This window comes from Herpailurus yagouaroundi, unplaced genomic scaffold (assembly GCF_014898765.1).
Source record: "Herpailurus yagouaroundi ecotype Mexico unplaced genomic scaffold, PumYag 196, whole genome shotgun sequence".
NCBI classification, from domain to species: Eukaryota; Metazoa; Chordata; class Mammalia; order Carnivora; family Felidae; genus Herpailurus; species Herpailurus yagouaroundi.
The window spans coordinates 30370177-30397956 of record NW_024412427.1 but is presented as its reverse complement, the minus strand read 5'-3'; the positions used below and the strand labels follow the sequence as shown (position 1 = coordinate 30397956).

General features: G+C 42.3%; 2 protein-coding genes across 5 annotated transcripts in view; both read right to left on the bottom strand.

Annotated features, from left to right (window-relative positions):
• Positions 1–9426, bottom strand: part of DTD1 (D-aminoacyl-tRNA deacylase 1) — a 200969-nt gene extending 191543 nt beyond the window's left edge. For all 4 annotated transcript variants that reach the window (XR_005782163.1, XM_040447817.1, XM_040447818.1 and 1 more), the window contains exons 1-3: positions 9272–9426; positions 4189–4279; positions 3037–3272 (exon numbers count right to left, since the gene is read on the bottom strand). Coding sequence is in view for 3 of the 4 variants with exons in the window: in XM_040447817.1 (XP_040303751.1) it covers positions 3037–3272; positions 4189–4279; positions 9272–9314 (370 nt within the window). In the remaining variant the exon portion in view is untranslated. The remainder of the gene's footprint in view (positions 1–3036; positions 3273–4188; positions 4280–9271) is intronic.
• A 12190-nt stretch (positions 9427–21616) lies between these two features.
• On the bottom strand, positions 21617–22984 carry SMIM26 (small integral membrane protein 26). Its single transcript, XM_040447816.1, has 2 exons — positions 22800–22984; positions 21617–21955 (listed from the first exon to the last, which is right to left on the bottom strand). The coding sequence occupies exons 1-2, from the start codon at positions 22915–22917 to the stop codon at positions 21789–21791; spliced, it is 285 nt and encodes a 94-aa protein (XP_040303750.1). The 5' UTR covers positions 22918–22984; the 3' UTR covers positions 21617–21788.
• Positions 22985–27780: the final 4796 nt, after the last annotated feature.

Genomic DNA, 27780 nt, shown 5'->3' with positions numbered 1-27780 from the left:
ACTGGAGCTGGAAGCCAAAAACTCAAAATTAACCAAAACATAGCAAGTGTGTACAACATGCTCTCTGCGTCTTGTTCCATGAAAGACCACAAAAGAGATAAAAAGCTGAAAGAACAAGAGAGACCCTACTGATATCACTGTAGTTGTTTCTGAAAGCCCGAAGGACTTGGAAATAAATTGATTAAAACTTTTTGTATAAATCACATCAATTTTTCATCAAAACGATCACATATATCATATCCTCACAAACTTAAACTGTGACCCATTATAAAATTATATTGTTAACAGTACACTGCTTCAGGCACTTCACAGAATTACCTGGACAAAATACACATCATTTCAAAAAGTAAAAGGCACATGGGTGCCTGGGTGGCTCAGTTGGTTAAGTGCCCAACTCTTGATTTCAGCTCAAGGTCATAATCTCACAGTTCATGAGTTCGAGCCCCACATCAGCTCCATGCTGACAGTGCAGAGTCTGCTTTGGATTCTCTCTCTCCCTGTCTTTCTGCCCTTCTCCGACTCATGCAGCGCGCATGTGCTCTCTGTCTCTCTCAAAATAAATAAGTAAACTTTATTAAAAAAGTAACAGGAAAACAAAACACCTAATACTACACAAAACACTCCTCTTTAAGGACTCAGGTGAATGCTCATTTGTTTTCATTTGGGCATTCCTTAACAAGCACCAGTGTTCCGCCACCTAAAATGCCTTCACTTACACTCTTACGGTATTCCTTGTGCTCGTCCTTTCAAGGGACTTCAGGGTGTTCCAAAATTTGTCTGAGATTACTGAGCAATGGGATGATTCTACAAATACCAATCAGAGGAGACAATGATGACAGCATTTAATCCCCAGCTCAGCAAAGAAAAATAATTATTCAGAAGACTTGACTTAACTACTGAATTTTGGGAAGAAATATGTCTGCAGTAAGTCCATGCAGAAGGAACCCCGTTGACACAGGGTGGGAGAAAACACTGGAGACATCCATGACCAGACTTGTGAATGGAGCTCTAAACTTGGATTATTTCCAGAAGAGGCAAATACATTCCATTCAACCAAGACCCAAGTAAAGAGTGGGATTTAGGCAGGGATGTCCTGATAATGGCAAAGAGACACCTTACACAAGTAAGAGGAGAAATAAGATAAAAGGAAATGCCAAAGAGGAATAGGAATATCACTCTTCTAAACGTAAGTAATCTGATGAGCTGATAATCCTCAATGTGGGGCTTTGCTACAGAGCTTCAAAATTAGGCAGTAACTTTTCTTACTTATGGCTGAAAACAGATACAATAAATAAGGGATCAGGGTTTGTTTCTTCCAGAGAAAGTCAAAGTATAGGAGATACCACAGAGTTAACTGTTAACAACTCTTAGATGTCTATAAAAGGGTATGATGGCAGCAAAAGAAATTGTAATTAGATATTGAGACATTCTTAGGAAAGTCTCACACTGAGATGTATTACCAAAGGAGGCTAAACATTCTAATAACTGAAGAAAAAGACAAAACATGATGGTATTAAATGCAATGTGCCCTCCAGAAACCTGAAAACAGACTAGAAATGAATGGTCCCCTTTTTAAAAAGACACATAATTTCAGATTCATAATTCTCCCGTAAACCAAGACCACTAGAGCAAGGCATTTTCTAGACTAAATCTCAAACTAGGTTGGCATTCCTTCCAATAAACAGTTAAGTAAAGACCTAAACCTTCACTATCCAATATGATAGCCATTACACACACACAGCTATTGGGTATTTGAAATGTGGCTGGTCCAAATTTAGATGGGCTATATGTATAAACTACACACCAGATTTAGATGACTTTAGCACAAAAAAAAGAATGAAAATTATCTCAATAACTTTTTATATTGATTAAAAGGTGAAATCATACTATTTTGGATATACTGAGTTAAATAAAATATACTTTTAAAATTAATTTCAGGGACGCCTGGGTGGTTCAGTCAGTTAAGCATCTGACTCTTGACATCAGCTCAGGTCATGATCTCCCGGTTCATAATTTCAAGTCCCACATTGGACTCTGTGCTGACAAGTGTGGAGCCTGCTTGGGATTCTCTTCTCTCTCTGCCCCTTCCCTGCTCATGTTCTTTCTCTCTCTCTCTCTCTCTCTCAAAATAAGTAAATAAACTTTTAAATAAATAAGTAAATAAAACTAAATAAAATTAATTTCACTTGTTTCTTTTTACTTTCTTTTAATATGGCTACTAGAAATTTAAAATGACACATGGCTATAGGGCGCCTGGGTGGCTCAGTCAGTTAATCGTCTGACTTCGGCTCAGGTCATGATCTCACAGTTCATGGATCTGAACCCCACACGGGGCTCTATGCTGACAGCTCAGAGTCTAGAGCCTGCTTCAGATTCTGTGTCTCTGTCTCTCCCTGCTTCTCCCTCACTCATGCTCTTTCTCTTTCTCTCTCTCTCAAAAATAAGTAATTAAAAAAATTTTTAAATAAAATGCCACTTGACTCACATTTGTACCTGCACTGTCTTCTCTGTCAGACATCATAAGCAAGCAAAATTAAACACCACTATATCAAACACACTTCTGGGTTGCTAAATATTTCAAATGTGAACAGAAGAATGAAAAAGGGTGGGGTGCCTGGGTGACTCAGCTGGTGAAGTATTGCCTCTTGATTTTGGCTCAGGTCATGATCTTGCGGTTCGTGGAATCACGTCCCTAATGGGGCTCTGCACTGACAGCAAGGAGCCTGCTTGGAATTCTCTCTCTCCCTCTCTCTGCCCCTCCCTCACACATGCAGGCACTCACAGTCTCTCTCTCCCAAAATAAATAAATAAACATTAAAAAAATAAAGAAAGAATGAAAAAGAGTAAACAGTACCCGTGGCATTCAGAGAACTCCTACCACAACAGCAGTAGCAGCAGCCACTACGTTGTTTTAAGTGATAAGCACAAACAACAAACTTTCTGGAAAAAGAGATGCCATAATCGCAGATTCTCTTTTCGACCTGCCTAGAAGTGTGCCAGAGACTCTCCTCTTGGGCGGCTCACCCTTCTGCCTACCTTTGATGAGCTCCGGCCTGTAGGTCTTACGCAGCTGCTCCAGGAAGCTGTTGTAGAAGCTTTCTGCCTGCTCTGTGGGCATTGCCAGGTGAAAGTCAGGCTTGTTCCCCTTGAGCACGCACTGGAGGGTGAACTGGCTGATGCACAGTACCTCATACTGTTTGTCCATCACACTCTTCGACCAGTGTTTCCCACTCTCATCCTCAAACACACGCAGGTTTAAAATCTTTCTGACCCTAAGCAGGAAAACAGTGGTTAGAGAAACCTGAAGAATCATAAGCCCCCAACACACTCCATACCCCCAAAGTGTCACCTGTTGAAAAAGAACATAACGACAAACTCCTCTACCTCAGTAAAAAGAGCACCAGCTTCCAAGTCAGGTAGCCTAGATGATTCTTTTTTTTTTTTTTTTTTTAATTTTTTTCTAATGTTTATTTATTTTCGAGAGATAGAGAGACAGAGCATGAGCAGGGGAGGGGCAGAGAGAAAGAGAGACAGAATCCGAAACAGGCTCCAGGCTCTGAGCTGTCAGCACAGAGCCTGACATGGGGCTTGAACCCATCAATGGCGAGATCATGACCTGAGCAGAAGTCAAACACTTAACCGACTGAGCCACCCAGGCGCCCCACGTAGCATAGATTCTAATTTGAATTCAGGCTTTTTGCTAAATACATTTCATGATCTTAGGCAAGTCAGTGAACTATCAGAGCTCCAGATCCTATGTGTACGATGAACAACTGGACATTTTTTAAATGGATAAATGGTGCCCAGATCATATTGCTCAAACTGGAAACAGAAATCATTCATAAGAAAACAAGTTCCGTTTTGCATTAAGAGAATGGTTCATGGATATAGCAGCAAATAGGGACCAAGGCTGTTGGGTTCAGCTCTGCTGCTGACTTGGTGGGTATCATCTGACAAATTACTCTTCCTTGGCCCCCTCATCTGAAACACAGAGATAACCACATTACATCAAACAGGACAGACAAAAAAAGTAACAGGGGCTCACTTCACAGGAACAAAATATCATGGAAGTTCCCAGTGAATGTATATACATAATTCAGATAGCTAGGCAGGTAGAAATACAGAGCTACAGATATATCCAGGACATATCCCATTCAAACAGAAATGACTTAGAAATCCGCCTCTTACATGTGCTCCAGTTCCTTCTGTGTATCTTCCAGAGAAATACCCAGCAACACACAGATTCCCCGTCCAATTGCACTTATTTGCTCTCCTCCAACTAGAAAGGAAACAAAAGAGGAAAGAAACTCAGAACCAAACAGGTGCCATGATGAACTTTTAAGTAACCACAAGAATGTTTAAACATCACACATACTTATTAGAACTTCTTTGGTAAAGTCAGTGGGTATTGAAAAATGAGTTTCATAAATGCAGTAAGACTATCAAGATTTAGGTCCTTTCTGATTTTATATCTGGAATGAACGAGCTGTTAACAACCATTAAGCTAACTTTTAGGGCCACATTTTCTTCTGTTACCTTGGGCAGGATACCTCAAACTTTCCATGATAAAGTTTGCCTATCTGTAAAAACACAAGAGTTTTCCTCCCCAGGGAATCCAGCCCAGCTGCACTAATTCTCTGAAAGGAGATGCTTGCTTTTCTTCAGAATTAGCAAATATGGTACATAATATACAGATAGTACAAAATAATAAACATTTATGTCAGAAAAAGAATTTTTCTACTTACTGCAAGAAGATAAATATATATAAAAACCATAGTTTAAAAGTTAAGCTTCAAGTCAGCAAACTTCTATTATGTCCTAGTTTAGTACTCAAGTTTGTATTCTAAGCCAATGACCTCCAAATCCCTTTCAATCATGTACCTCATCCACAAAAAAAACAAATCTCTAAACATATATTCCAAACATTTGTGTATGTATTTATAGTCAAATGCATACCTCTACCACCATTAGGCAGTATCTCAGTGCTGGTTCAGTTCTTAGGCTAAGATCCATCATGGTTACAGTGAACCTAAATCCATATTTCAAATGTTAATCTTCATAACTGTCCATATTTTTGGCCAACTTTTTGCCAAACCTCATCATGTTACTGACATCTTGTTATTTTACCATCTATTAACCTAACATTCCAATCGGGAGAAGGGTCAACTCTGCCATTTTCTTGTTTGTGTCTGCTAGATAATAATATCTATAAATATACATGAAAAGGCATCATAGACTGTAACATGTTATAATATCTAACAAGTTAAGGAAAGAATGAGGAACCCCCCCCTTCCTTCACCCTGACAAGGGATCACCTGCTATGCAGACCCCAGGGAAGCATCAGCATCAACCCATTCCAAACCAAGTATAAGTAAAGCTTAATTTCTCTTCTTTTTATGCTAAAAAAAATGTTCTTCTGTGCTACTTTTCTTACAATGGACTATGAATGATTTACTGTCCTTTGAGCCAATGACTCAGAAGCTGAAACAGGAATAATCTACCTGAAATAAGCAGTAAAAAACTGGGGTGGCTGGCTTGTTGCTTTAAAATTTTTTTTTTTTTCAACGTTTATTTATTTTTGGGACAGAGAGAGACAGAGCATGAACGGGGGAGGGGCAGAGAGAGAGGGAGACACAGAATCGGAAACAGGCTCCAGGCTCTGAGCCATCAGCCCAGAGCCCGACGCGGGGCTCGAACTCCCGGACCGCGAGATCGTGACCTGGCTGAAGTCGGACGCTTAACCGACTGCGCCACCCAGGCGCCCCTGGCTTGTTGCTTTAGAACACAATCAAGCTTTATTTGTGCTTTAAATAAATCAGTATTATTTTCTTACAATATCAAAATATTTTTCAAATTTTCCCCATAGTACGTTTTAAAAGCTTAAAAAGAATGGTTATTGAGTTATATCCACCATTAAACTAATGCATACACAACATAGAAAATTTGGAAAATATAAGAAACAGGAAGGACAAAAGAACACCCAAAGACAAGCGTTTCAATATTTCAATAATTTCCCTTTGATATTTTCTCTATTCATATGTTTTACTTTATATTTGTTTTCTTTTTTTTTTTTTTTTTTTTAATTTTTTTTTCAACATTTATTTATTTTGGGGACAGAGAGAGACAGAGCATGAACGGGGGAGGGGCAGAGAGAGAGGGAGACACAGAATCGGAAACAGGCTCCAGGCTCCGAGCCATCAGCCCAGAGCCTGACGCGGGGCTCGAACTCCCGGACCGCGAGATCGTGACCTGGCTGAAGTCGGACGCTTAACCGACTGCGCCACCCAGGCGCCCCTTATATTTGTTTTCAATTACTGCAATAACATACATAAATTTTTGTGTTCCACCTTTTCTCTTAACATTGCATAAGGATTTTTTCACGTTATAAGATTTTCCTAAACATCTTTTAATAGTTGCATCCCATCAAGTCGAACAGTTGCATTCCATCCAATGGACCAACTAACCATCTCATTTGGCTGGATATATGGCTTGTTTCAAAATTCTCACTTCAATAAATAACACTGTGGTGAAAATCTTTGAATACTAGACTTTACATTTTACAATTTAAAGCAGTTTTAGGTTCACAACAAAATTGAGCAAAGGTATACAGATTCCCCTATACTCACTGCCCCCATAATGCATAGCTTCCCCATTGTCAACATCCCCCACGGAAGGGGAACATTCCTTACAATTGATGAACCTGCACTGGCACAACATTATCATTCAAAGTCCATAGTTTACATTAGGGTTCACTCTTGATGTGATATTCTGCAGATTTGTTGGACAAATATATAATGACATGTATCCACCTTACATTATCATAGAGTAGTTTCACTGCCCTCTAAGAATGCTCCATGCTCTGCTATTCATTCCTCTAAATCTTTTCCTATAATTAGGATTCTCTTCTTAGAATAGATTCTCAAAAGCAGAATCAGTATTTAAAGTGATTCAAATCACTATCTGAGGAGTTTCAACATTTTTATAATGTATTATTGTTTTAATAAGAAACAAATTATGCCCCAAAGCCTGTATATGACACAGTTAGCTGCTCTCTTATGCTAGAGTAGTTTTGCTCCCCACCTCCAGCGACAAGTAGAAGAACCAGAAGGTTCAAAAGGATCTTTTATTATAGGCAAATGGATTTTCAAGGGAAAAAAACTTGAGAATCGCCATTTTAGGCAACAGATCACAGGACTAGAAAAGACCTGAGATCTTTGGTCAATTTCCCATGTATACTGGCATCACCTCTGACCACTTCTTTGAGAAGAATTCACAAGCTCTCAAATTAACTCATTCATTCAAACGCATTTCAGAACCTCTTCCCAACATGATTCTATTCAAATTTTAGATGCTGAAGCTGAGGAATGGGACATGGTTACCACACTTTGCTGCCTGTGTAACCAAACAAATACATTTGAAGTGTTCCATAATAAAGCTTTTAAAATTAGATTATCACAATAACCATGCTAAGGCATCAAAATGTGCTTGACCAATCTCATTAAGTGAGCCTGCCATATAATAAAATATGAATCCTAACACTGTAGTCTGTCCCAACCATAAAATCAGAAGTGACATTTTAGAACCCCTGCAATAAAATGCCATTCATGTACAACCACATTTCAGTGAAGCCAGTCACATTCTAAAGGAATCAGAAAATGTCTTTCCATTACAATTGAACTAGAAGGCCTGCCTACCTTGAAGGTCCCTCCAGCACTGAGAAAGAATTCCACTTTATTCAAAACCTTCCCACAATTAATACCTGTATCTTTTTTTAATACCCTTAACTTGTTTAACAGGCAGGTTTGTTGGTTTTTAACATGAGCATACAATTTAAATTGTAAATTAAAATCAAACAATTTAGCAAATCTCACAAAACACATGTTTTCAATATTCCAGATCAGCAGAATGAAGAGTTCAAGTAAGAGAAGATTAAAATTCTCCAAACTTCACTCATTGGTGATGACCATATGGAGTAGAATGTAAAATTTTGCTCAAAGAGGCAAAAAATCTTCTCATCTACTAATTTTCCCAGTTTCTGTGAATTTAAATATTAACTGAAATACCAAAAAACCTTCGTTTTAAAATCCCATAAATCCCAATGCTATTCTGTTCCTTGCTATTTCAGGACCATATCCAAAACGAGTTAACAGAACAACTTAGAAATCACTAGGCAGGGTTGAAAAGTAGACCCTCTGATGTAAATATATGGTTTTCCTGGGTTTGGTTGTTTCTTTACGGGATTCTGTTGCTTCGTTTTTTTTAGATTTATACTTTTATGGACATAAGAACATGTACTTGGTGTAGACTCGGCTGGAAGAAAAGTCTATCTGGAAATACTTGGACTGAGACAATACTATAATTCTGCAAAAACAAAACAAAACAAACCGAAGTCTAGAAGGCAATCTAAAATTAGTCATTAATTTTTTTTAACATCTTTTTAACTGGGTTTGTTTTTAAAACGACTATCTTATATACATTAATCATCTGCACCCCTGATGTTCAAACTAGACTACAGTAGATCCAGCGATGACTAATGGTCGGGTGGCTTGGTCCACAAGAAACTGGTGGCAAAGAGAAACATTTCATCCAAGATTCTTTAGATTCTAACCCCATCCCTGCAGGGTTAGGCGAGTGAGAGGTGTCCTCACGCGGGGAACATTCTGTCTTATGGGGCGCTGGTCACGTGTACATAACTGTCACAACTCAACCGTAAGAACAACTCTTCATATCTGTGCATTTTATTGGCAGTCAAGCTCCATAAACATTGGGACATTTAGACAATGGGCAAAAATAGGAAATTTAAAATAGAACATTATAAAGGGGAGGGGGAGGGGGTCCTTGCTCTGGAAATGCTGCCTACGTGTTGTTTGTGCAACATTCCACCGAAGAACGGGCCGCGGGGATGCTCAAAGATTCTGCCACCCGGTAGTCAGACAAAACAAACAAACAAACAAAACAAAAACAAAAAACAAAACAAACAAAAAACGGTAATAATAAGGCGCGTTTAGCGTGAACCCAAAACGGAGCCCTGCAGCCAGGGCCGCGCCAGGGCCCGCCGGGCACGTGGACGGCTCTGCAGCCGCGGCGACGCCCGGAGCCGGCCCAGGGACTTGGGGCTGCGGGGGCCGAGCTCGCCAGGGCCGTTGGCGGCTGGAAGGGCCCCGGGGACGGCGCGGGGGAACCCTCGCGGGGGCGGACGGGGACAGCCGGGAGCGGGGTCAGGGGTGGTTCCTCCCGGGCCCGGCCCCGGCCCCGGCCCCGCCCGACTGACCTGTGACGCTGGCCCGGGTGACGCGCTGCACCACGGCTTTCATGGCGGCGGTTGGGGCGAGTGGGGCGGCGCCGCGCTCCTTCCGGCCTCGCGACTCTGCGGGCGGCTCAGTGGCCGGCGCCCTCTGGGGGTGACACCAGGAAGCGCGCCGGACGGCCCAGTCAGACCCGGTTGGCGGCGGCCCTCCTACGTCGGCCACGCCCACCTACAGGTTGGCCTCGCCAGCATAGGTCACGCCCACCTGGTGATAGGCCCCGCCCCTCCCTCAGTCCCGCCCAGGCCACAGGTGGGCCCAGCTCGGACCTTGGGACCCAGAAACCCGCGCCCAGCTGTCACCCCCTACCCAGACTCAGTTGTGCCCAAACCGCAGTTTCTGCACCGGATGTTTCTCACATCTCCGACCTAAGAGCCAATCATCCCTAAATCCCAGCTTTGTCCTGAATCCTAATCCCGTGTTCCTCCTTCCACCCTTCCGTCCAGATGTTCCCAAATTCCTTTTCTCTTGTTTTCCTGCCTCAGTGCTTCTCAGAAACCAAACAGAACAGAATCTGCTGCCTAAAATAGCCATTTAACTACAGTATGTAAGTATTCATTCGACTTAACCATGCCATGGTAGTGCGGAGATACATGATCCTGTAATTCTCGTTTCTCTAATACTAATACTTGGCAGCTCCCCCATCCAGGGTTGTTAGAGGAGGTTTAAATAAAATAGACTGTGTAAAAATGATTTGAAAGGCGCAAAGGACTGTACAAGTATTACCCTAACAAATTATTATCACTGATAAAAATAAAGCCCCTTTCCGTGTGCCTTCTAGTATTACTGGGTATTAAGAACAGGCTATCCCAAAATAAGGCACGTTGGCATATTGAATACTTTAATGGAGCTTGAGAAAGAGGCAGAAGCAGGAAAGTCACTCTGACCTTCCCCCCACCCTTCTATCCTGAAACAGGCCATAAACCCATGGGTGAGAGGTGCATTCTTATCTCCAAAGACAAAGGGATGGCAAGAACAAACAGGCCTTTCAAAGTTTCCTCCAGTTTACTATGCTTACCTCATACTCCTTGGCCTGTCATATTCCTCCATGATGTCCACTCTCCATCAAAAATAGCGTAAAAGGGGTGCCTGGGTGCCTCAGTCGGTTGGGCGTCTGACTTTGGCTCAGGTCATGATCTCACCGTTCATGGATTCCAGACCTGTGCTTGAAGAGCATTCGTTGGCCTCTGTGCTGACAGCTCAGAGCCTGGAGCCTACTTTGGATTCTGTGTCTCCCTCTCTCTCTGCCCCTCCCCTGCTCAGACTCTGTCTCTCTCTCTCTCAAAAAAAATTAAACATCTTTAAAAAATGTTTAATAAAATAATAAAAAATAAATAGCGTAAGAATACACAGTTCTAACTGTTTCTTCGGGTCTTCGTTTTCTTATGAAGGCCACTCTGTCATGTAAAATTTAAATAACTATTTGTACTTTTCTCTTTCAAAATAAATAAACTTAAATTTTTTTTTTTAAACTTGAAAGGGGTCTTGAGGTAAAATGTTTAAGCTCTGCTGATTTAATGTAAACAAATTTCAGATTTTAAGTTTTTCTCACTCCTAGGGTCTCTGGCTGGGTCTGACAATTAAACTGACAAAGATTAACTGGAGAACCAGTGCGTTGGAGGGGGCTGGACAAAGGATCCGAAGAGGGCTTTCAGCTGAGGGCTCAAACTTACAAACTATCAGAGCTGAATCAATTAAGCAACCAACTGAGCCACCCAGGTGCCCCATATTTTTAATTTTTTTTAAGAAACTCTGCCCCCAATGACTCCAAGAGTCACATGTTCTACCGACTGAGCCAGCCAGGCACAACCATGTCAAGACCCCTTTACATTACTAAAAACTATGGAACACCCCAAACAGCTTTTGCTTATCTAGCTTATATCCAAGGAGATTTACTATATTAGAAATTACAACTAAGAAAAATTGTTAAATATTGATTCCTATAACATTTACAAACAACACTAATAAGGGGCACCTGGGTGGCTCAGTTGGTTAAGCATCCAACTCTTGATATCAGCTCAGGTCATAATCTCACAGTCATGCTGGGCATGGAGTCTGCTTAAGATTCTCTCTCTCCCTGAAAAACAAATAATCCAGTGAAGAAATGGGCAGAAGACATAGACACTTCTCTAAAGAAGACATCCAAATGGCCAACAGGCACATGAAAAGTTGCTCAACGACACTCCTCATCAGGGAAATACAAATCAAAACCACACTGAGATACCACCTCATGCCAGTCCGAGTGGCTAAAATGAACAAATCAGGAGACTATAGACGCTGGAGAGGATATGGAGAAACGGGAACCCTCTTGCACTTTTGGTGGGAATGCAAACTGGTGCAGCTGCTCTGGAAAACAGTGTGGAGGTGCCTCAAAAAATTAAAAATACATCTACCCTATGACCCAGCAATAGCACTGCTAGGAATTTACCCAAGAGATACAGGAGTGCTGATGCATAGGGGCACTTGTACCCCAATGTTTATAGCAGCACTTTCAACAATAGCCAAATTATGGAAAGAGCCTAAATGTCCATCAACTGAGGAATGGATAAAGAAAATGTGGCTTATATATACAATGGAATACTACGTGGCAATAAGAATGAAATATGGCCTTTTGTAGCAACGTGGATGGAACTGGAGAGTGTTATGCTAAGTGAAATAAGTCACACAGAGAAAGACAGATACCATATATTTTCACTCTTATGTGGATCCTGAGAAACGTAACAGAAGACCATGGGGGGAGGGGAAGGGAAGGAAAAAAAAAAAGGGGAGGGAGGGAGCCAAACCATAAGAGACTCTTAAAAACTGAAAATAAAGTGAGGGTTGATGGGGGGTGGGGGGTGGGCATTGAGGAGGGCACCTGTTGGGATGAGCACTGGGTGTTGTATGGAAACCAATTTGACAATAAATTTCATATTAAAAAAATTTTTTTTCTTGTTAAGTAATCTCTACACCCAACGTGGGGCTCGAGCTCACAACCCTGAGATTTGCACATGCTACCAACTGAGCCAGCTAGGCATCCCTTGTTTTGTTGTTCTACCATTCTTTAGGAGTTGTCTTTATCAGAATGGTCTAGTCAGATGGCTCAGGCCCACCTTCCTGCTCCTCCAGTGTGAGGGGCCTCAGGAAGAGGAGCCCATGCCCAGGAAATGGCTCATCACTCACTCACACCCTCTTACTGATGTAGCCCCACTTTCCTTTCAAAGAGGCAATAGACTTTGACAAATACTCCTGTGGAAGAAAAAGTCAACAGTCTCCGCCACAAATTCCAAATAGGAGTACTTTTCTGAAGACACTGTGTTAATGAACTGTCCATTTCCAGCCATTTTAAATGGAAGATGTTATTAACCTGATATAAGTTGGAGACAAAGAAGTAACTGTTCATCCCAGAACCTGTGAGTTGTGCGTAGAATAATTACTTTTACATTCCCTCCAGGGTGGTGACTATGGTAGGTACTCTATGGACATGACCTGAATAGGTGAATGAACAAATGAAGAAAGAATAAGTCAAAAATGAACTAGACAGCTTCTGCTTCTGAGTTAGTTGTGCTATGGGAGATATTTTTTGTGTATAGTAATATCTGGATATGACATATTTTAGCACTAGAAATACACGTAATACTAAAAATTCCCTTTGCACCTTCATCCTTTCTCTGATGATACAGGATGCTGCTCTGTCCCAAATCATCAACCACCATTCTTTTTTTTTTTTTAATTTTTTTTTTCAACGTTTATTTATTTTTGGGACAGAGAGAGACAGAGCATGAACAGGGAAGGGGCAGAGAGAGAGGGAGACACAGAATCGGAAACAGGCTCCAGGCTCTGAGCCATCAGCCCAGAGCCCGACGCGGGGCTCGAACTCACGGACCACGAGATCGTGACCTGGCTGAAGTCGGACGCTTAACTGACTGCGCCACCCAGGCGCCCCAGCAACCACCATTCTATTAGATAACATGTAATATAGCCAATGGATAGAATATGTGGTCAAATTGCTAATTATCTTAAATTCACTGAACTTTTTTTTCAAGTAGGCTTCACACCCAACATAGGGCTCAATGCTGGGCTCAAACTCATGACCCTGAGATCAAGACCTGAGCTGAGATCAAGAGTCACTTAGCTGAATGAGCCACCCGGGTGCTCCTGAACTTCCGTTTCTAATAGAACCCTGATGGGGGAGGGAAGGGGCACCTGGTTGATTCAGTCAGTTAAGCATCTGACTTTCGACTTAGGTCATGATCTCACGGTTCATGGGTTCAAGCCCCACATCAGGCTCTGTGCTGACAGCTCAGAGCCTGGAGCCTGCTCAGATTCTGTGTCTCCCTCTCTTTCTGCTCCTCCCCCACTTGCACTCTGTGTGTGTGTCTCTCTCTCTCAAAAACAAATAAACATTAAAAAAATAAATTTAGAACCCTGGGTAGTTTTTCATTTGTGATCTGGCTCTCACAACAGCATAAAACATTCCGGTAACTTGAACTTTCTGGCATTTGGATTCTAGAAAAATAAGAAGTTTTCAGTGTTTCTTTTCAAAGCTTATAGTCAATAGCTCCCTCTCCGCTTTATGAGAGGAGGTTGGTATGATGTGAAAAGCTTAAGCTTTGGTGCCAGAAAACCCTTGCTTTCTGTCCCAGCTCTATGCCTTTCTGTGTGACCTTAGGAAATATGGTTTAACCTCATTTGGCCTCAGTCTTCTTATCTGTAAAGTGAGGATAATATCTTATCTGGATTGTGGTGAGGAGTAAACATAATACAGGAGATCTCAAAAAATGATCTTGAAGCAAATAACCTAAGCATATTTTTACAATTACATATATCCATCATATCTGTCTGGGCCAAATCTGTCGTTTTGGAAATGATGATAGATCATGTAATTAATCTTAAAAACTCTAATTCAGTGCTTAAGATTCTCTGTGTTCCTCTGCCTCTCTCCCCATCTTGCGTTCTCTCTCTCTCAAAAAAAAAAAAAAAAAAAAAAAAGTTTGAATAAAAGTCTAATTCAGGGTAAAGCAGAGCTCCACTGAGTGTTTAAAGCCCAACACTCTGCATGCTAGAGCACTCTGGAGCACAGTGTCCCCCCAAAAGCTTATTTTTCAGCCCCAGTAGGTGGATCTCGATGGCTTAGGAGAACCTTAACTGTTGCTTCTTTGACTTCTGCCACTTAGATATATTTCTGGTTCCATCAGTACACAATTGGGTATGATTTTCTTCTCTGAAAATAGACAAAGGTCAGGAGAGTCTCATGTTCATTTTGACATATGCTGAATCTGTGACAGAAAAAATACATAAACATGGCAAGATAGCCCTGTTAGGGCTGATAGCTATCACCACAACGACCCTGTTAGAAATAAGCCCATCAACCCAATCAAAGGAGAGACACGGAGACTCAGCATGGTGAAGTGAGGCTTTAATCAACATTCTTGTAAGAGCAGGTGTCTGATGGACAGGCACACCCCGGGCAGTTACAACAGACAATTTATCTCCTAGCATGCAAGTCCCTCCCCTGGTTCCTTATTGGCTGAGTACTACAGAGGTTACAGCCTTACCCAGATGTTGCTTATGCGCATGTAAGGCAAAAAGTAGTCCGACTGGAACAAATGTACATTCCCTGAGGTGATGTAGAGACTTTCAGTCCCTCCTCCCTTTGTTCTTTGGCGCATGCTCATTGCAAAGCCAGCAAAAATAAGCCCACAAAAGGGAGACGGGAAGAAGAACCTGGAAGTGAAGTGTCTAAAGGTTTGGGACTCCACGGGGGGGGGGGGGGGGTTGTACATATTTCCAATAGGTTGTAAACCTATTATTAATTAGACAGCATAGCTTTTATTTGGTATTTCTGAAAATGAATCATCTCCCTTACATCTCAGCCCTGCCTATCTGATCCCTTCCACAAAATCCTCTCAAATTACTTCCTTACCTTGGATGTGACCCTCAACTCACCTGTGGTGTTTGGTGAGGCAGCAATTACCAGGCAGGGCTGGAAACTGAGCCCCTGAGTCCTGACACTGCCAATGACTGAGTGCTGTCAGGATGCTGTAAAGAAAAATTATCCTAAACTTGGAGTATCAGGCGAAAAGAAGGTAGCAAGTACTTTAAAAAAATTTTTTTTTAATGTTTATTTATTTTCAAGAGAGAAGGAGACAGAGTGCGAGCAGGGAAGGAGCAGAGAGAGAGGGAGACAGAGATTCCAAAGTGGGCTCCAGGCTCTGAGCTATCAGCAGAGAGCCCAACGCAGGGTTCCAACTCATGAATGGTGAGATCATGACCTGAGCCGAAGTCACTCGACTGAGCCACCCAGGTGCCCCTAGCAAGTGCTTTTAATGTGTTTAATAATCTGTGATATGGTGATTTATAATAAGAAATATATATTTGGTCTTCTTTTATTCCTGGTACAGAGCTCCTAAAATCCTTGGAATTTCCTAAGTGATGACAGTGATAAATGTGTCTTTTGTTACATTAATGAGGTGATTTTTGGACTCCACCTAAAGATGAGGCCTGGTTGTCAGGAGATCCAATCATGTGATTACAGGGTTAGAACTTTTAGTCTCACCCCCAACCTCTGGGGAGAGTAAAGGGGCTGGAGATATGGTTCCATCGACAATGGCCCAGGATTTAATCAGTCATGCCTATGTAATGAAGCCTCCATAAAACCCTAAAAGGATGGGGTTTGGAAAGCTTCCACATTGGTAAATGCATGGATATTGGAGAGACACGTGCTTGGAGAGAACATGGAAGCTCTGCTCCCTTTCCCCACACCTGGCCCTGTGCTTCCATCTAAAACATTAGATAGTTGGGGCGCCTGGGTGGCTCAGTCGGTTAAGCGTCCGACTTCAGCTCAGGTCACGATCTCGCGGTCCGTGAGTTCGAGCCCCGCGTTGGGCTCTGGGCTGATGGCTCAGAGCCTGGAGCCTGCTTCCGATTCTGTGTCTCCCTCTCTCTCTGCCCCTCCCCTGTTCATGCTCTGTCTCTCTCTGTCTCAAAAATAAATAAACGTTAAAAAAAAATTTAAAACATTAGATGGTTGATTGGAATAAATGTACATTCCCTGAGTTACTTCCCTTCATACTAAGCGACTCACCTAGTCAGTAAAATGTTTCCCTGAGTTTCTGTGAGCTGCTCTAGCACATTAATGGAACACAAGGAGGGGGTCATGGGAATCTCTGATCTATATATAGCCGGTGGGTCAAAATATAGGTAACAACCTGGACTTGAGACTGGTGTCTGAAGTCCAAAGAGAGAGTTGGAAGTGTACTGCCACAAGCAGAAGCACAGGTGAGAAGGACTTGGGCTGTGACTGGCATCTGGGGGGGAAGTGACAGTCTTGCAGGATGGAGCCCTTGATCTGTGGGATCTGATGCTCTCTCTGGGTAAATAGTGTCAGAGTGGAGTTGAACTGTAGGACCCACAGCTAGTGTCCAAGAATTGCTTTGGTGTGGGAAACCTCCCCCCTCGACACACAATTGGAATTAGGTTCCACTCAAAGATTTTTTACAGGCCCACTTAAAAGTTCCTTAATTATCTAGGGGAATGTACCTTTGTTTGACCCATCATTTACCTATGATTAAAAGGTTACACATCAACTTGTAGATTTTTGACCAATGAGGATAAAAGTGATTCCTGTCTAGGAAACAAACAAACAAAACCACTAAATATAGGTATTTACCACCCTGTAGAATATTAACCAGAAACCTTATTCTAACATTTTTCTCCAATGCCTAAATTATCCCTGTTCCCCTATGCTCCTTGAACTAGCTTTATCATCCTACTGTTTTTTTCATTGAGTAGTTGAACAAGTCTTTGATATTTGCTCGTCTGGTTTTATATTAGATTCATGTTTTTAATTTTTTGAAAAGTATATATATATGTATATATATGTATACACACACACACACACACACACATATATATATATGATTTTATTTTTAAGTAATCTGTAAGCCCAATGTAGGGCTTGAACTCACAACCCCAAAATCAAGAGTTGTGGGGTCTACTGTATAAGCCAGCCAGGTGCCCCTTGAAAAGTGTATTTTGACAATCCTCAACTTTAGAATAGCCATCCATCCTTTTCTAGATGGACTTTGCATGGGTAGTGTGCACAGGATCCACAGGACCACCCCCAGGTTTGGTGATTCCCTAACAGGACTCCCAGGACTCAGCAGATAGTCATACTCATGGCTATGACAACTTACAGTGAAAAGATACAAAGCAAAATCTGCAAAGGAAAAAGGCACGTGGGGCAAAGTCCAGAGGGAACCAGGCCCAGTCTTCCAGACTCTTCTTCCGGTACAGTTTTCCGGTGCTGGATTCCTCTGGCATCATGTGACATTTCCAAAGTGTTTACCAGGAAGCTCGTTAGAGACTCCGTGCCCACAGTTTTGACTGGGGACTGTTGATGTAGGTACCTTCTTGTAGAGGCTGCTTTTAGGAAAACAGGCTTGAGCAATGGAATGTGGAAAGGGCCCACAGCGACCACCTGGCTGAATACAGACAGGCCCTTCAGGTGACCCACCTCAAAATATCCACAGACCCTAAATGACCAGTGGACTACTTACAAGTAGGCAGTTACCAGAAAAGGGAGAATTCCATACATTGCCGTATCTCCTCTTCTTCTCCCTTTAAAAACAGCTCTAACCCACTGCCTCGTTGCAGACAGCCTCTCCTCTGCTATCCAGCCCGCCACTCCCTGGCGGTGTATTCAGTTAACTTCTATCCCCTTTGTTCTGCCTCAGGTGAACTCTTTCACCTCGAGCATCACCGACTTCCACCTGATCGTCGTCCCACATTTGGGGGCACCCATCCGATCAAGAGACACCCCATTTAGACACCACACTTCTGTCTAGCATGCACCAAATTCCCAGATTCTCAAATGGAAAGGAAGGTATTCCGCAAAGAACCACATTGTTTGCACAGTTTAGCAACAGGGAGCCAGTCTTATCAGTCAGAGAATGGTAGAAACTCGGAGGAAATCCAAGTTCCTGGATGCCAGCCGAGGACCTACCTGGCTGGCCGGTCTCTTTAAGGATAGCCGTGTAGGACTGCTCTCTCGACTCTTCTGCACAACTAGGTTACACGCTTATAAAGGACACAGATGAAAGGCCTCCTCGGGGACTCCAAGGCAGATTTCCAAGTTGCCACCCCAAATCTGTTCTCCCTGTCTACCTTAGCAACAGAAGAGCAATATGCCCAGTTACACAAGTGCACCGCCAACTCCCATCAGCTCAGGGTGGCCAATGAAATGTAAGCGGAAGTTGTCAGGTGGGACTCAAGGAATGCTCAGGTAAGAGACGGCAGGCAGCTACCATGTCCCTTTGCAGCGCTCCATTCCCTCCTGTCCGGGAGTGTGGAGTCTTCAGCAGCCATCCTGTGAATGAGAGGATGGAAACCACTTTCTATGAATGGAGAATCAGAAGGACAGAAGGATCCTGGGCCTAAGATGACTCCATGAATCCCTTCTACCAGCCCTGGACAGCCTACTGCTGGATGCTCCTATGAGAACAAACCCTTATGAATGTAAGCTGCTGTGGTCAGGCCACAGTTACTAGCAGCAAAAAGCAACCCCCACTTTCTATAAAGCCTATCTTTTAAAAAAAGAAAAGTCACTCAGTCAATACTGCCAGACCTCTGAATTTAAGGAAGCTCGTTTCCAAACCTGCAAACTTTTCTCCAACAGGCAGTTCCCAACTTCTGAACGTACATTTAAGTTGCATTTGCAACATGGATGTTTGGAATTCTTAAAACTTCTTCCCAGAGAAACATTATAAATTATATTTAGTTGTTAGATTAGTCCACAAAGGTCTATTTGGGCCACAATTTGGCTAAACTGTAGGAATCACTGTGGCTCCAAGCTGTTTGGAGTCACAATTTGTTCTGTTTTACTAGTTGGTTAGAAGTGTTGTGGGGTGCCTGGGTGGCTCAGTCTGTTAAGCGCCCGACTTCGGCTCAGGTCATGATCTCACAGTCTGAGTTCAAGCCCCGCATCGGGCTCTGTGCTGACAGCGCAGAGCCTGGCGCCTGCTTCGGATTCTGTCTCCCTCTCTCTGCCCCTCCCCCCACTCACACTCTGTCTCTCTCTCAAAATAAAATAAAGACATAAAAAATGTAAAAAAGAGAAGTGTTGTGGAGGAAGAACATGGTCTTAGCACAAGCAGTTGGGGTTGAAGTGTTTTAAACAAGAAGAAAATGTAAGCAGATATATCTATCATCTATCTATGAAAGCTTTTAAATTTTTTGAGTAGAGCTGACACTAAAAATCTTCTCATGGGTAAACACAAACTTCCACTTTGATGAAACTAGGAGCCACATAATGGAGGGGAAGAACCAGAATCCTTAGCGCTGTTAAAGAAAAAAATATTCAATTACCCTTGTTAAAATACAGTAAAGCAGACTTTATTCAGGGCAGGGAGAGAGGGGGCTCAACTCTGAATACAGCATGGGCAATGGGGAATTTCCAGTCAAGGAGCAGAGTGGGAGTCAGTGGATGGGAAATTACCGGAAGGAAACATCAGCAACAAGGAGGTTCTGGTTGGTTAAGCTGACCTAACGGGATCCTTGCTGAAGACAGGCTAGGCTGTTCAGGCATCACCAGACGGATGGTGGAGGATGAGGAACCTGATCAGATATCAAGGTGATCAGGTATTAAGTGTGGAGAGTTCTAGTTAAAATGACTTAGCAGGGTTCTTGCTAGAGCAGGACTTAACAAGGAAATGCACAGAGGGGCCTTGGAGAAGTTTCAGGAGCCCAACTTAAGTTTTGTCAAGCAAAGAATCTTTGCCAGGACCTGCAAAGAGAACACTGATAAGAAGCCAGATATTTAGCCTCACAGAAACTGGAAAGATCTCAGTAACTGGGGGCAGCAGAACACTGGAGGTAGAGGTGGAGAGGGAGGGCTGAAAACAGAAGGATGCATGGGTCTGTATAAGCAGCTGGACCCCGAGGTGCCCACCACCACTTCAGAGCCAGTAATATCCCTGCCCTTTATTCAGGAGAGTTGGGGTTTCTGCTTGGGGATACTCATGGTAGCAGCCAGAGGACAGAGCACTGGACTACATGGAAATATATATTCTAACCAAATACCCTAAGCCCCTCCCCCATCCAGCTCCCAGAACTCCTACAGCCAGGTGTCTACCTGCAGGTAGGAAACTAGAGGAAATTCTCTGGGGAAAATGATCTAGATACAAATGCTGGCATTTTGGTACTTCCCGATAAAAGTCTGGGGCACCTGGCTGGCTCAGTTGGTTAAGCATCCGACTTCAGTTCAGGTCATGATCTTGCAGTTCCTGGGTTTGGGCCCCATGTCAGGCTCTGTGCTAACAGCTCAGAGCCTGGAGCTTGCTTCGGGTTCTGTGTCTCCCTCTCTTTCTGCCCCTCCCCTGCTCACACTCTGTCTCTCTCAAAAATAAACAAACATTTAAAAAAAAAAGTCTGGCTTACTGCCTGGAGTGGACATTTGTCATGGTTATCTACTTGCCTAGAATTTTTTTGAACATCCTTTGCATATCTGGAGAAGTTCCCCCTGTAAAAAATATTTCTTTAAATGTTTATTTATTATGAGAGAGAGAGAGCAAGCGAGAGAGTGATAGCACATTAAGTGGGGAAGGGGCAGAGAGACAGAGAGAGAATCCAAAGCAAGCTCTAGGCTGAGAGCTCAGGGCAGAGCCCAACGGGAGGCTCAATCTCACGACCGCAAGATCATGATCTGAGTCCATACCAAGAGTTGGATGCTTAAGTGACTGAGCCACCCAAGTGCCCTGAACTTCCTCCCTTAAAAGTCCATGAATCCCTAGTACAGAAGCCAGAAATTCACTTTCCCAGCCTCCTTTGCAGCTAGGGCCCAGGCATGTGATGCTATCAGTTAAGTATCACTGCACAAAACAGATTTATTTTTAATTTTTTTAAGTTTATTTATTCATTTATTTTGAGAGGCAGGGGAGGGGCATAGAGAGAGGGAGAGAGAATCCCAAGCAGGCTTCGCACTGTCAGCAGAGCCTGATGCGGGGAACAATCTCAAGAACTGTGAGATCATGACCTGAGCCGAAATCAAGAGTCAGATGCTTAACTGACTGAACGACCCAGGTGCCCCTAAAATCTAATTTATAACACACTTACCAAGTACTCAATAGTACCCAAAGTGTTTCTATAAATCCCTAAACGTAGGTGGGGACTTGCTGAATATAACCTTAAAGGGACCCCTAAAGCCATGTCTTCCAGCAACATGAAAGAAATACAAAGTTACATGAACTAGTTTCAGAAAACTGAGCTTATGGAAGCTCAATGTGAAATTTCAGTTCAACCTTTCATTCATGTATTGAGGGACACCTCATATATGCGAGTTTACTTTTCTTCAAGGAAATATTTATTGCATATTACTAGTGATTATATTTCACAGCAGAATTTAAATTAAATGGATACACTTTTCACAAACATAAACTGGAAATTAAGGCATCCATCAAATGTATATGCTGAACCCAGTCCCGGTTTTCAGCTTTCAGCAGTTAATCAGGATTCTGGTCCAGGGCCACCAGTCCATGATTTCCAAAAGTTGAGGATCCTGTCAGTGACTGGAACAAAATCTTCTTTATATGTGACAATTGTTTCCACGTAAAACCCTTTCGGCGGCTCGAGCATTTCATTTCTTGCGACATCCTTTTGCTCTACTTCATTGCCTTTCAAAAAAATGGAACACCTGAATGATGAACTTTTAAGACAGCAATCCGTCCTTAAAATTATTAGTCAAGCCTCAGAAATCAAATAAACTGAGGTGAGAACTACCCCCACCCCCATCAGATTTCTGACACTGTATTTCCTTTCTGTAAAAGGAAAAAAAAATATGACATGAGCACTACAGACACTGCAATGTTTTCAAATGCTCAATACTGGACACTAGTATTCTCAGGCCACTGATAATCGTCATCACCAATGTAATCTTCAGCAGTTATCACCTAACAGCTTTATCCAGATATACTTAACATATCGTACAATTAACTCCTTTGAAATGTACCACTAAATGGCTTTCATTCACAAAAAGAAACCCCATTCCGTTTGGCAAGCCCCGCCCCCCTTCCCTTCAGCCCCAGGCAACCAGAAAGTCTTACAGATATCTATGGATTTCCAGCATATTTCTGAAGGCTCAGGGATTTCCTTTTCCGCCCAGTAACTGGGAAGGTTTTAGTACTCGGCTGGCGGGGGTGCTGAAGTGTTTGCTCGCCAACTACAACGGGGGCTAATGTAACCGAGGCATCACCTCTTTAAGTCACCGTCCAGGGTCTTTGACATTCCCTCTGGGGCCTTAAATAGATTCTTCAAATTCTAAGTGTAAAAACGGCCTCCATCAACAAGACGTAGGCAGGGGGACTTAAAAAGTAGTTCCGGGTAGATTCTATTATAACGAATGGCTCTAAGCAATCGTTCCCACTGGTTTTGCAGAATAAACCCGGTGCTTGCGGCACAGCTAAACCGCTTATATAACCCCCTGGGGACGCCTCACCGAAGGCTGCCGGAGAACCGTACCTGGTACTTTGCTCTTTTTCCGTCCTAAAAAAATCAAGGAGCCTAGCAGGGTCCAGGCGCCCAGCGCGTAGACGGCGGACATCCGCCTGTACCAGGACGTGGCCTGGTCCGGACGCATGGCGGTACTCGGAGAAGATTTTGATCCTGGGAAGCTCGGAGCGGAGGCGGGCCTTCCAGTCGGCGCGTCACAGCCCCCGCCACCGCCTCCAATCGAGAGTCGACTCTGGGAGGCCGCTTCTTGCGTTGGCCCCGATGCATCCTGGAGCGTGTAGTCCCGAGAGTCGCGCCGGGGATTGGACTCTGAGTTGTGGGGTCTAAGCGGCTTCTGTGCTGTGTTGTGCACCCACTGCCTCGCATACCACGTGATGGGGACCAAATGACAATTTCTCGGAGCAAACTTCTCGCGTGGAAAATTGTAACACCTGCGTTACGCAGGATTCAGATGGTAATTGTTTAGATTAATTTCACTCCTCCATCTCTCAGATATGCGGGAATACCTGTCTTCCAACCCAACTCTTCTCCATTTTCCTTTCTGGAACCCAATCTGGGTGAGCCTTGGGTCCCTCCTTGTCAAAGCTAATCCCTCCACTGGGCTCTGGGTCCAATTCTTTTTTTTTTTTTTTAAGTAGGCTCCACGCCCAACGTGGGGCTTGAACTCAGGACCTGGGTCCTATTCTCTACAGCCTTTTCAGGGTCTTTCCCATCAATTACACTACCCACATCTCAAAAACAAAACATCTTCCACTATGTCCACCTTCAACTTTTCTCTTACCCATACATTTCTTCAAAGCATAATCTACCCCCACTCCGACAGACCAAACAACTTGAGAGCAAAAGCGATGTGCTTGGCACAGAGTGGGCGTTCAGTAAATTGCCATATCCAGTAACTACTTTTCAGCCATAATCAAATTTGCCTTCTAAAGCATTTGACACCACTGACCCTACCTGCTTCTTTCACAGCTTCAAAAACATAATCTTCTTTAGTATCTTGGTATCCTTCGAGGATCTTCTTCCACCCTTCAGAAATTGCTTTGCCATACACAAAAAATTAACTCTAAATGGACCATAGGCTTAAATGTAAAAGCTAAAACTACAAACCCAGAAGAAAAGACAGGAGAAAATTTGCCACCTTGGGATAGGTAAAGATTTTGTATAATACAGAAAACATGATCCATAAAACCAAATATTGGTAGAGGCACCTGGGTGGCTCAGTCTGTTAAGTGTGGGACTCTTGGTTTCCCGTCAGGTCACCATCTGGATTTGTGAGTTCGAGCCCGGCTCTGGGCTCTGCATTGACAGTGCAGAGCCTGCTTGGGATGCTGTCTCTCTGTCTCTCTCTGTCTCTCTCTGCCCGTCCTGCTCTCTCTCAAAAGAGGTAAATAAACTTAAAACAAAAAAAACCCTCAAATATTGGTAAATTGGATGTTTTCAAAATTAAAGCTTTTGCTTTTCAAAAGTCACAGTTAAGAAAATGAAACAAACCACAAAATTAATTATTCAGATACCTATATTTGACCAAGGACTTGTATCCAGAATACATAAGGACAACTTACAACTCGATTACAAAAAGACAACCCTACTAAAAATCCTTACACGTAAGATGTAAATTCTAGTCATTCTAATAGGTGTGTGATGGTGTCTTGTGGTTTTAATTTGCATTTCTGTGATGATTAATGATGTCCCTGAGCGTCTTGGCCATTTGTGTATCTTTTGTTAAGAGTTTGTTAAAATTTGTTGCCTTTTAGTAGGTATGTGAAGGATTTGGAGCTATCAGACCTCTTACTGGTGGGAACATAAAATGTCACAACCTCTTTACAATACTGGCAGTTTCTTAAAAAGTTGAACATACAGCTACCATATGACTCAGATCTTCCATTCCTATTTATCCAAAAGAAATGAAAACATATCCACATAGACATGTACACGGATGTTCACAGAGCTTTATTCATAAGAGCCAAAACAAGGAAACAACCCAAATCAATATCAACTAGTGAATGGTTAAATGAAATGTGGTATACCACTCGGCAATAAAAAGGAACTACTGACACATGCAGCTATGTGGTGAGTGTCAAATGGGTTATGCTAAGTGAAAGAAGCTAGACACAAAACCAGACAAAATTCTAGAAGCAAACTAATCTACAGTGGGACAAAGCTGACCAGTAGTTGCCTACTAAGGAAAACTTTGGGGGTGATGGAGATGTTCCATCTGGTGGTGGAGGTTTCACGAGTGTACCCCTGTCAAAACTCATTGAACTGTATACTTTAAATGGGTGCAGTTCATTGTATGTAAGTTATACCTCAATCAAGTTAAAAACAAAACAAAAACACTGATATTCTGTTCCAAACTCGTTTCTCTTCTCATCCTGAGCAACTTTACTCATGTTATTTGTTAACGATAGAAATCTGCTCCAAATTCTCCTGAAGGCAAATTTCTATTAATTACTTCCAACCTGCTGGACATTATTATATCTCAAAAGCTCCTTTAAATGTCCAGGACTGAATTTATCAATGCTAGGAAAGAAAGAGGAAAAGAACTCTTTCCTTCCTTTTGTGTAATTCAGAGAATGATTGACATGATCACCCAAGCCAGAAACCTGAATTCAGACTCTTGCCTAATATCCTATCTGTCACGTCTGTCTGAGCACCTGCCTCTGTTCAGGCCTCACCTAGATTCCAGCTTCCTCCCATCCATCCTGCCACTCTCTAGTGTTAAAAAAAAAAAAAAAAAAAAAAAAAAAACCCTAACTGATCCTTTCCCCTGCTTAAAATGTCAGAGGCTTTCCTTGCCTTGGAGAGGAATTTCAGAGTCCTCATTAGCCACACTAGGCTCCATGCTTCCCCACTCAGGATGGCTGCTTTCCACACAATACTACCCCCCACCTCCATGTTCTCTCTGGAAACAGCCACCAGTACACAGAGGTGGCACCTGCATGGCCACGTCTTTGATGTTGTCACCCAATGGTGCCACCTCACCTCAGCACCTGAACTCATTGTCACTGAAGAGAACACCAGAGCAAGGTGGGTCTTCCACATTCTACCTTCTGTTAATTTGAAATGGAAAGGACCAGGTGGAACAGTTTCAACTTAAATCTGTATATGCAGTTTTCTGTACTCTTCTATTTGATGTGTCTCAATTAAGAATTATTTCCAAAAAGTAAGAAAAATATTCTATGGAAAAGACACATAAAATAAAAGCCCTTGGCATTTATTTATTAAAAAAAAATTTTTTTTTAACGTTTATTTATTTTTGAGACAGAGAGAGACAGAGCATGAATGGGGGAGGGTCAGAGAGAGAGGGAGACACAGCATCCAAAACAGGCTCCTGGCTCTGAGCGGTCAGCACAGAGCCCGACACGGGGCTCAAACTCACGGACCATGAGATCATGACCTGAGCCGAAGTCAGACGCTCAACCCACTGAGCCACCCAGGCGCCCCAAGCCCTTGGCATTTAAAATGTAACTGCTAGGGAGTCTGGCTGGGTCAGCTGGAAGAGCATTCGATTCTTGATCTCGGGGTCGTGGCTTCAAGCCCCACATTGGATGTAGAGATTACTTAAATAAACTTTAAAAAATGAAATGAAATAAAATAAAATGTGTTAAACAGCTTAGGATAGGAAACACTCTAAGAACACACACCAAAGGCAAAAGGTAGTAATACAAATTCGAAATATAGAGAAGAATCAATCCAGATGGCCCAACAGTCAATTAAAAGGAGTTTCCAGCTTTGCTTTTCTACATAGCACTCAGTACCTTCTAATAAGTTATATAATTTACTTCCATTTTTTTTTTTATTATTGGTCTTCCCTAACTAGAACATAAGCTTCACAAAAGCAGAAAATTTTGTTTTATTGGCTACATTCCCAGTGCCTGTAAGACACTCTATACATATCAAATACTGAACAATTATTTGTTGAATGAATGAAAAAATAGGTCCAAAGTTCTGAGAGGAAAATGATTTGGGGCCTAGAATTTTATACTCAGCAAAGCTATCAAGTATGAATACAGAATAGATTCAGTCAATTATCTCCCATGTAACTTTTTATAGAAGCCATTTAAGATAGCAAATGACTTATGGGATAAAGAGTAGAACTAATCCAGGAGTCCAGACAAAAGAAATTCCTGGATTACTATTGTAGCAATTGGCCAGTGATTAAAGGGGAGATCAGTGACCTTTAAAGAACAATGGACTCCATTCAGTAGAAGAAGAGATTTGAATTTCTGAATAAATAGAAAACAAAATCTTCAATCAAAACAAGAAATTAGGAACTCTAGGGAAAATAACAATATAAGAAGTCATGATGTGAAAAGGAAGCACACCAACCCGGGGCGTGCTAGAATGTGAGCACAGTGACTAATTCTGTCACTGGACATGTTTTCCTTCAAGTGGTAGAAGGACTGGGGCAGCAAACCCCTGGAGACAAATGTAATATTGCCTGGCCGAACACGGACAATGTTTACATGATCACAACTGTGTAAATGATATTTATTAGTTTCCAACTTTCAGAATGAACTTTCAGACAAAAGACAGAACTATGGTTATAAGTCAGAATGTAAATTTTACCAACCTTGATAGATAGAAAAATAAAGGTGTAGCTGATCAAAACTGGATGGTCAAGAGAAAGGTCTTACTTTCCTCATTCTGGAAAATGGGAATTGAGTGACACTGGTTGGCTAAAACTGATACGGCAACAAAAGTCTTGAAGGAAAGGTTAAAACCAGTCATCTCGGCACAGTAGGTTTAGGCTCAGGGAGTGGAGGGAACTATTATTTGTTATAAAGCTCTTTAGGATGCGTTTTGTCTCTTTTTTTAAAACCATGCATATATTACTTTGATTAAAAAGCAGTGCTAATGTTAAAGTTATTTTACTTGATGCCCAAGATAAATGGCTGTCATTTTGTTATAGCTATTTATGCCCATCAGTCACTCTTTAAAAAAAATTTTTTTAAATGTTTATTTATTTTTGAGAGACAGAGAGAGAGAG